The 9,843-nt window shown below is 43.5% G+C and overlaps 1 protein-coding gene across 1 annotated transcript in view; it reads left to right on the top strand.

Moving 5' to 3' along the window:
• The first annotated feature begins 3,479 nt into the window (after positions 1-3,479).
• Positions 3,480-9,843, top strand: part of cwf19l2 (CWF19 like cell cycle control factor 2) — a 61,914-nt gene continuing 55,550 nt past the window's right edge. Inside the window, exons 1-6 of the mRNA XM_056283594.1 lie at positions 3,480-3,572; positions 4,607-4,717; positions 4,947-5,072; positions 5,414-5,530; positions 7,987-8,106; positions 8,793-8,886. Coding sequence (XP_056139569.1) covers positions 3,480-3,572; positions 4,607-4,717; positions 4,947-5,072; positions 5,414-5,530; positions 7,987-8,106; positions 8,793-8,886 — 661 coding nt within the window. The remainder of the gene's footprint in view (positions 3,573-4,606; positions 4,718-4,946; positions 5,073-5,413; positions 5,531-7,986; positions 8,107-8,792; positions 8,887-9,843) is intronic.

Genomic DNA, 9,843 nt, shown 5'->3' with positions numbered 1-9,843 from the left:
TGGGCCTATTATACTCGGGCTACTTCTTGCAAAGCTGTTTGTTATTATAACTTCATATTACACCAACATCCGCGAGATGAGTCAGCTCACTCTTCCAGGTCCCACTGGCTCATGACAGGAATAGTGATTGGATCCATGAGGCCAAGTACAGGCTCTTTAATGGAATTTACCTTCCCTGCTGCATTACCCTGTTCCCCTTGAAATGATCAGCAAGTTGGACGCAATGAACTTTCCAAATGACAGAAAACCAGGAAGTCAACGGTACCAAACTTCTGTATCAACCCCTGAAGCACGGCGCTGATCAATTGGTGATCAATTGGCCTAATTTTTTCACTTGGCCAATCACCCCACTCTTCCGAGCCGTCCCAGTCGCTGCCCCCCCCCCCTGCCGATCCGGGGAGGGCTGCAGACTACCACATGCCTCCTCCGATACATGTGGAGTCGCCAGCCGCTTCTTTTCACCTGACAGTGAGGAGTTTCACCAGGGGGACGTAGCGTGTGGGAGGATCACGCTATTCCACCCAGTTCCACCTCCCTCCTGAACAGGTGCCCCGACCAACCAGAGGAGGCGCTAGTGCAGTGACCAGGAAACATCCACATCCGGCTTCCCTCCCACAGACACGGCCAATTGTGTCTGTAGAGATGCCTGACCAAGCCAGAGGTAACGCAGGGATTCGAACCGGCGATCCCCGTGTTGGTAGGCAACGGAATACACCGCTACATTACCTGGACACCTTTTCCACACAATTTTTAACTAATAACTGGACTTCTGTACTGTTCTTGCCTGCTTCAAAGGCTCCAACTATTGCAGCGGTGCAAAAAACAGCAGGACTATAACCTAAAAGATCATGAACCCATCGCTCTTACCTCTGTTTTAAGATTTTTGTTGGCTCATCTAAAAGCCATCACAGGACCTGCTGAACCATCTATCACTGACACTGCCCCTGAATTGATGGATATGAGGGGACAATTTGTGAACTTTAGTTCTCATTAACAGCAAGAAGGTCGTCCAACCTGGGGGGGGTCGTCCCGGGTCGTCCTCTATGTGGAGTTTGCATGTTCTCCCCGTGTCTGTGTGGGTTTCCTCCCACAGTCCAAAGACATGTAGGTCAGGTGTATTAGCCATACTAAATTGTCCCTAGGTATGACTGTGTGTGTGTGTGTGTGTGTGTGTGTGTGTGTGTGTGTGTGTGTGTGTGTGTGTGTGTGTGTCAGCCCTGTGATGGCCTTGCGGCCTGTCCAGGGTGTCTCCCTGCCTGCCACCCAATGACTGCTGGGATAGGCTCCAGCATCCTCACGACCCTGAGAGCAGGATAGGCGGCTTGGATAATGGATGGATGCACCATCAGAGGTCCTGTGGCTGTGCTCTTCTATAGAACAACACATAACGCCGTCTATTAAATCAACGACAGTTATTTTTTGAACCAGTAGTTGTGAAGTCACTTATGTTTGGTAACCCGCCATTGCTCACAGCTGTCACTGCCCTTGAACTCAACGGGAATGTTTCAGCCAATCCTAAACGTACATTAGCAGATCCATAGTTGATGCTGAATAAAAGTGTGATTAAGGAGGTAGAGCGTCAACAACATCACTGGAATTTACTTTCAACTGGCCAAAGTATTAGCATTCCTGGCCACAATGGCTCTGCAGCATGAGAGTTTGGCTTGCCAGGAAGACTGCATCCTGACTCACTCACTCACTCACTCACACACACACACACACACACACCGAGCAAGATCCATAAGTTTTCCCAGACGGTTGTAAAGAGGGAATGAATCCTAGGATAATGGGTTATTGTTGGCAGTGAAGCAGAGCATCTTTATTTGGTATGACTCTGCTGAGGCAGGCAGGTAATTGGCCAGTGTCTCCCCGTAAATCACCCTTTAGTTGGGTGGTCCAGCAAAGTGTGACAAGAGCATTGGGACTGACGCAGGAATTCAGCGGTTGTTTGGTGGTTTATCAGAGGTGGCTATTGATTGTGGCGATGCAGTCTTTGTCTGTGTGTGTGTGTGTGTGTGTGTGTGTGTGTGTGTGTGTGTGTGTGTGTGTGTGTGTGTGTGTGTGTGTTTGTGTGTGTGTATATATATATATATATATATATATATATATATATACACCACTACTGGTGTGTGTGCAGTTGTGCGTTATTGTTATTGTTTTGTCTGGAAGCATATAACCACTTGACATTTAGAAAGATAATTAAAGATTTCAAGAGGTGCCTCCTTCCCAAGCAGGGCCTATTGATCTGATGGCTGCTAACGCATTTTAAAATCTCCAACCCACAATAGTCAAGAGACCTTTTTATTACACTAACATTGATATTTATGGGTACTTCCCCTGATGGATTGCGCTGCTAATATTGATCCAATGCCCATATTTGGATACTAATGCAGTATTTGACTAGACAAACGGCAATCCCATCAGAGACACAAAGAGAGAGTTTATGTGACGTGAAAGGAATTTGTAATTTCACAAGTTTATGCCAGTTTACTTCTCCACAGCATGTCAGAACCATGCATGTTTGCAGCAAAAATCAAAAGCACTGATTAGCTTGTACATTCTATTACATACACTGTATTATATATATTTTTCCCTTTGCATGCTAAAGATATAGCTCAAAACACATCAATGCCCATTCTCAGTGGATTGTCACATTCACATAAGCCTCATGAAAAAGAAGAAAGCCACTTTATTTCGTTATTGTATTGTTACAATGAATTCGTTCTCTGCCTTTAGGAGCAGTGGGCAGCTGCAGCGCCCGGGGCCCAACTCCAGTTCTTCTTTCCATTACTGCCTTGCTCAGGGGCACAGACAGGAGTATTAACCCTAACATGCCTGTCTTTTTGATGGTGGGAGGAAACTGGAACATGCAAACGCCATACAGAAAGGACCTGGGACGGCCTGCCTGGGGTTAAACCGAACTCAGGACCTTCTTGCTGTTAGGCAACAGTGCTAACCACTGGGCCACAGTGCAGCCATATATGGATATACTGATACAGATAATGGCAGTAGATATCAGGCCGATGATAAGCTAAACCAGGTTATTCATATCAGAATTTCACCCATGCTTGAGACCTTTGATAAGAACCTTACTGTGATGGGTCACCAATTACAGCAGACTTTACTTTTTCACACTTCAGGATTTTAGGTGTTTCCATAGATAACATGGATTTAAACTCAGTATAATGGGGGGGGGGGGGTGGTGGTATTCGTGGTCCTTGATATGGTCACCCTTGGGAGAGACCTGCATCTAGAACAGTGGAACTTCGTATTTAAGCTTTAACATTGGATTACATTACATTACATTATTAAGAGATTCAAAACATGTAATGTTTTTTTTCCTGTCTCGACTGTTAAGACTGCCCACCGACTGAAATCCGAACGCCAACGTTTGCAGACGTTGAACTACAATAACCAAAAGGCATTGTTCGCGGTAAGTGCATTACGACATTTAGGGGAAACTCATTTACGGCAGTGTCATGGCTGCGTACGGAGGCAGTTTTGAAAGTGTCAACAGCATCGAAGAAAACAAGGCGTTTAGGCGGAAAGCGCGTCAGGAGGTTTTGGAAAAGGTACGGACGTGTGTCATAGGACCACTCAGTCATTTAACCAGATGGCCACGATTTAAAAAAGTATATTTCAAAATGTCACGCTTGAACAAGACCATGAGCTATCAAGCTAACCTAGCTATCAGGTAGAGGCAAGTTAGCGGCGCCCCTTTCTTGCAGCAAGGATTTTTTTTAATCTTATCGAAAGACGTCAAGTGCGATATTCAGACGTCTTTGTCAATATGTAAATGGAGAAGTTGTATGTCTGCAGTTAGGTAGAATTTGTCTCACGCTGTCTCAGTAATGAACATTGTTGGTTTTTCTGTGGCTCATGGTCTTGAGCTGATAATGTCAGATAATGTGGTTGTGGCGACTTACCATTAGTCAGACAGTAGGCAGGAAACTGCAGGACAAACACTGCTAAAGGCGATAAGAGTCCTGAATTTGTCCCCGGTTCTCATTTAATGGTCACATCAACAGTCGCATCTAATTGTGTGTGTGCTTGGTGTCCAGTAAAAAGGTCAGGCAAGTCTCGGTGTGGGCCACAAACAGACAGACACTGCCTCAATTGTGTGTTATCTCTTTGCTGTGCAGCTGTGTTTATACTGGTGACATAGGCAGACACCGGCACACTTGTGTATGTGTAAAGATGATGCTTCCAGTGTTCTGTGTTTTGGTTGATGAGAAGACCAGTAAATCCGTGAGACAAAGAAACCAAACAGGAAGGCATATAAACATGTTTTCTGTCAACTTGCCAGTGATTGTGATGTTGGTAATGTTATCCCAAGCAAATGTGGTACGTCTGGGTACAATTTAGAATTATCTCAGTAATCAGTTCATGGATTCATAAATGCCAGTGGTAATTTGAAATCAGAAAAACACTTTTAAGTATTGTCTTGCCTATCTGGACCTATGAAACATTCGAGCTTTGTGTACATTTTCATGAGTGTTATCATGTTGCATAATTTTTCAGCCTTTTCTACTGTTCTTTTTGACTCCCCACACAATGTGTCACTCTTCTTATTCTTCCTATTTCTCTTCTTCCTCTGCTCACTCAGGCCAAGCAGCAGTATGAGAAAGAGGAGAAGAGGAAGGAGCTGAAAAGACAGAGGGGAGAGGACACTTGGATGCTCCCTGAGGTCAACCAACGTCTGCAGCAGATTGAACAGGTCTGATTTTAAATAGTTTTCAATGCATATGCACATGTTGTAAGGAGGTTGTTGAGATCAAGCACAGAAAAATCAACATATCATTGCACCATCCTCCTTAGTTGAAGAATAACTACAGACAAATAGCTGAAGCACTGGCTAGCTGTGAGCCATGATATTCTTTACTTATTAAACTGTATAATAATGAACAACTCTGTGCATGAAGCTTGTTTATCTTACTACCACACAGGAGGCCTCTGTCAAGAGCAAAAAGAAGAAAGATAAGAAGTCTAAAAAACATAAGAAGGAGAAGAAGAAGGCAAAGAAGCACAAGAAGAAAGCTGAGACAGAAGATGGGCCCAGTGACAGCTCAGAGGTCAAAAAGTTGTCTTATTGAAACATGGATTGTACAGGGATGCCATTCAAAAACACAGCAATACCAAAATGCATTATTTTGTATTCTCAACTGTTGTCATAAAGTCAAATGAGCAAAAGTGTTAAAATTAATTGTAGCTTTTTTATGTTTGGAGAAATGTGTATGTGTGAAATGATGTAGCACTTAAACCAGAGGAAAATACAGTTCCTTTGTTATCCAAAGGTAGAACCCAGGATATCAGAAACAAGAGCAGAGGTGCTGGATATCGTCTTACTGTCAGATTCCCCTTCCTTTTTCATATTACCATTCAGCCCTTTTCTTGCTTTCTTTCTTTTCCTCAGGACTCAGATGAGGAGTGGGTTGAGTCTCGGCCCAAGATGGAAGCTCCTAAACCATGGCAGATTTCTAATGAGGCCAAGCCCACAGAGAGCAGCGTTAACCCAGACCAGAAAGTCCAGGTATGTTATAGGATGTGTTAATTTTACAAAATAGATATTCTTATATTTCTTACTTTACACGTTTTCTATTAGGTTTTTTTTTGTCGAGTTTCAAGCCTCATTAGTTTAAAAAATTAGTATTGACTAACAACATATTACAAAGTTTGTGAATGCAAAAAAAATGTCCTTTTGTATTTTCACTGAAGGTAATACAAGAATGTGTGTGTGTGTGTGTGTGTGTGTGTGTGTGTGTGTGTGTGTGTGTGTGTGTGTGTGTGTGTGTGTGTGTGTGTGTGTGTGTGCACGTGCCCATGTGCATGCACATTATGGCTACTAATTCAGTGGGTAAGCAGATGATAAAACTTCATTTAATCAGTTGGTCAGTCGGGGCGCCTACTCAGGGGGGGAGGGGGAACTGGGGGGAATAACGTGATCCGCCCATGCGCTACGTCCCCCTGGAGAAACTCCTCACTGTCAGGTGAAAAGAAGCGGCTGGCGACTCCACATGTATCGGGGGAGGCATGTGGTAGTCTGCAGCCCTCCCCGGATTGGTAGAGGGGGTGGAGCAGCGACCGGGCTGGCTTGGAAGAGTGGGGTAATTGGCCAAGTACAATTGGGGAGAAAAAGGGGGGGGAAAAAAGATCAGTTGGTTGTCTACAATTTTGGATCAGTCCTCAGGTTTGAGTGACACAGGTTTATAAGTGTGCAGAATACATATACATGCAGATATCTACTCTCAAGGCCACTAAAGGTTGCTTCTCTATTCCGTGGGAGACTTTGCTAATCGGTAGTGGGGTTTTTCTTCAAGAAGGATCAGCATGCTTTTATCCGTACTGACAATTGATTGGAAGGGTTGTCAAAAGTTTAGTACCACAAGGTGTTAACAAATGCATCATCTGTTAATAACAGCAGTCTTGGAAGATCATTGGTTGTGTTTGGCTTACTTACCTAGTTGTCCAGAGTTGAAGGGGTTCAAAACATTGCCAGTAGGGATGCACTGAGATCCCTCTTTCACTGTCGATGACTATTCCGAGTATGAATCTTTAAGTGTGGGCCGATACCGAGTTCGGTTTCATTACTTTGGTTGAACGGTGCAGACTTAGACTGTAAGTTTGGGGTCAGTGGCCAAAATAATTGAGATTGAATCCATTTTTTGCACCATTCCTTTAATTTCTGGCATGTTAGGAGACATGGTGGCTTGTGGTATCAGATTTCATTGGGTAAAATCTTTGATACCAATAATCAGTTTTTGTCTGGTATCAACCCAATATCCGATATCGATATCAGCACATCCCTTATTGCTGGTATACCAGACAGGCTCTTATTAACCCCTTTTTGTTAATATGTGATTGCAAGAAAAGACTCTCTTTATTTTTGAGGGACAGGTTATAGTTGTGAGATGATTGGCTGTCAACAATTTGTTGAACTTGCTGGCTGACTGTCCCACCCCCAGTCAGAATGTTAAGCCGGCTCCGAGCTGTGATTATAGTCGCATAAGCAATAGCTTTGTGTACCTTTTATGAACTTGCAGCAGATGGCCTTCTGTATACATAAATGGGTGTTTGTGTTAAGCTATGGTGATTGGTGATATGGTGGATATGTGGCTGAGTTCAACTAGGTCAGCTGTCAGCAAGAGATTCCTGAGCAAAGATGCATCCTTCCAGTATTACGTTCTAACTGTTCAGAAATCTTTGCCACCTTTTACATCCCTGCTTATGTTCATCCCAAAGCCAAGATTTTTCAGAGCTGAGACACTTAATATGTGAAGCCATCAAATTCACATCGACCTGTGCCGTTCTTCTTTCTATGCCAGCTGTAGACTGAAAAGACCCAGCATTTTTGTCATGACTTAATGTGTTATGGTTGTTGACCAGTATTAATCTATGGATTATTTTGGTTTGGGGTTGTTTCCAGTTAAATTTAGAATTGATTTTAAGATTCTTTTTGTCACCTACAAGGTATTTTACTCAGTCATGCACCTAACCGCATCTGTGGCATGCTTTTCCCTCCAGATTCTACAGGGTCAATCTGGTCTTCTGATCAAGGATTTAAGACTGTACCTTGGAGCAAAATGAAACCTACAGGGGACTGAGAATTTGCTGTTGTGGCTCCCAAACTCTGAAATAGTCTTCCCTCTAAAAAGTCTTCCCTCTGCTGTTAGAACACAGTGTCTTAAAAACCTTTTGCTCTTTTCACCTCGGCTTTTCATGGGCTGTGTTTCTCCTGTTTCCTCTTTTACTTTCTCGTTTTTGGTGTTGCACTAATCATGTTTTCTCTGTATATGCTCTTGTATAGTTTATTATACCGTCATTGAAGTTTTGCTGTGTTCTTTGTGAAGCACTTCGTAACGATATACATATAGAGAAGATTCCATGTTTCTTTCCAAATGTTTGCCCTTTTTTTGCCTCAGTCTCTCCACCTGTCTGCAACTTATTCATGCACCCCTCCCTCGGTCTCTCTGTCCTTCCGTCCTCCAGAGAGATGAGTGGATGACCTTTGACTTCCTGACGATGAAAACAACATCCACAACAGAGAAACGGGCAGAGAAAGAACGACTGAAAGAGGAGGAGAGAGCCAAGGCTCAGGCTATTGAAGAGGTGTGTGTGTGTGTGTGTGTGTGTGTGTGTGTGTGTGTGTGTGTGTGTGTGTGTGTGTGTATGTGTGTATGTTTGTGTGTTTGTTTGAGATATAAGTATGTGTGCACGTTTTGTCACTGGCAGGTGTAATAGATCAGAACCAGTAGTGTGTGTGTGTGTGTCTTTGAGGACCGATTTGAGTTCATCACAAGAGTAAAGGACATTTTTGCAAAGTGAAGACATTGTGGCCCGTCCTCTACTTTGTTCAAGGTCTATTTTAGGGTGAGGACTTGGGTTTAGGGCTAAAGCTGGAATTTGGATTAGGTTAAGGATAGTGTAACAAATATAGGAAAAGTGTGTGTTTGGTTTGTATTTATAAATGGGTGAATATATGTATGAGAGAGTGAATTCATGTGTATACGTGTGGATATACTCTGTGCTTCATGGACAGGCCATGAAAGTCTCGTGTCTCATATCTGTTTGTTTAGGCAGCTGAAAATGTCCCATTGGAATGTAGATGAAACAGAGACAGGCAATAATTTGTGTGTGTGTGTGTGTGTGTGTGGGGGGGGGTTCTTCATCATTATTATTTGTAGCCCTGTTTTGCTGATATAAACCTACGTATGTGTGTGTGTGTGTGTGTGTGTGTGTGTGTGTGTGTGTGTGTGTGTGTGTGTGTGTGTGTGTGTGTGATGTGATCCCTTAAGGCTGGACTGCATAAGCTGGAGCTGAACCCATACTGGAAGGATGGAGGGAGTGGTCTTCCCCCAGAGGAGAAAGCTGATACTACAGTAAAAAGAGGTAGAGATAACAGACCCTAAAGAACACAACATTCCCTCGACACTTAACATTTCTGAAATGTGATGTGAGGATTAAACACAAGATGACTGCAGGAGGGTTTTTTAAAATGTCAAAACTGAAATTGAGCATTAATTTGATAAATGGATCCCATGAAGTCAGGATCCACCCTGTTCAGGTGTCCTTGAGCAAAACACTAAACCCCCCCCATAGCTCCGGGGACGCTGTTCTGCAGCAGACTTGGCACTCTGCTCTCCATGTAAATGGAGGTTGTCAAGTCGAGTCAATTTTATTTGTGTAGCCCGATATCATGAATTACAAATTTGCCTCAGGGGGCTTTACAGCAACACAACATCTTGTCCTTAGACCCTCGCATCGGATAAAGAACAACTCCCTAAAAAGAAAACCTTTAACAGGGAGAAAAAATAGGAAGAAACCTCAGGCAGAGCAACAGAGGAGGGGATCTCTCTCTCCCAAGACGGACAACGTGCAATGGATGTTGTGTGTACACAATTTACACAATACAACACTGAAAGAGGATAACAGAATTATAATGGAATTATAAAATATATGAAGAATATGATGAGGAGGATGCCAAGCAGTGTCCAGACGCCGCCTGAACAGCCCAGGACCCGAGTCATGCGACCACCATCAGCATGTGGGGGGTGGGGGGGGATAGCTTAGTGAGAGAAGGATATAACATTAAAATAGGATAACAAAAATTGTATGAAAAGAAAATGTGATGAGGGGGATGCCAAGCAGTGTCTAGGTGGCATCACATCACCATGGAGACCTGGGAGGAGAACAGACTGCACCTGCACACAAGGGAGACTCGCATCACACCATTCACACACAGAAGAAGAGAAAGGAGAAGACATTCAGCAAGAGAGAAAAGACATGTGAGAGAAGACAACAGTTTGCAGTAATCTATACGCTATAATCTCGTTGGCAGAACAGTGA

Source organism: Lampris incognitus, chromosome 7 (genome assembly GCF_029633865.1).
Source record: "Lampris incognitus isolate fLamInc1 chromosome 7, fLamInc1.hap2, whole genome shotgun sequence".
Lineage (NCBI taxonomy): Eukaryota > Metazoa > Chordata > Actinopteri > Lampriformes > Lampridae > Lampris > Lampris incognitus.
This window is presented reverse-complemented; position numbering and strand designations above follow the sequence as displayed.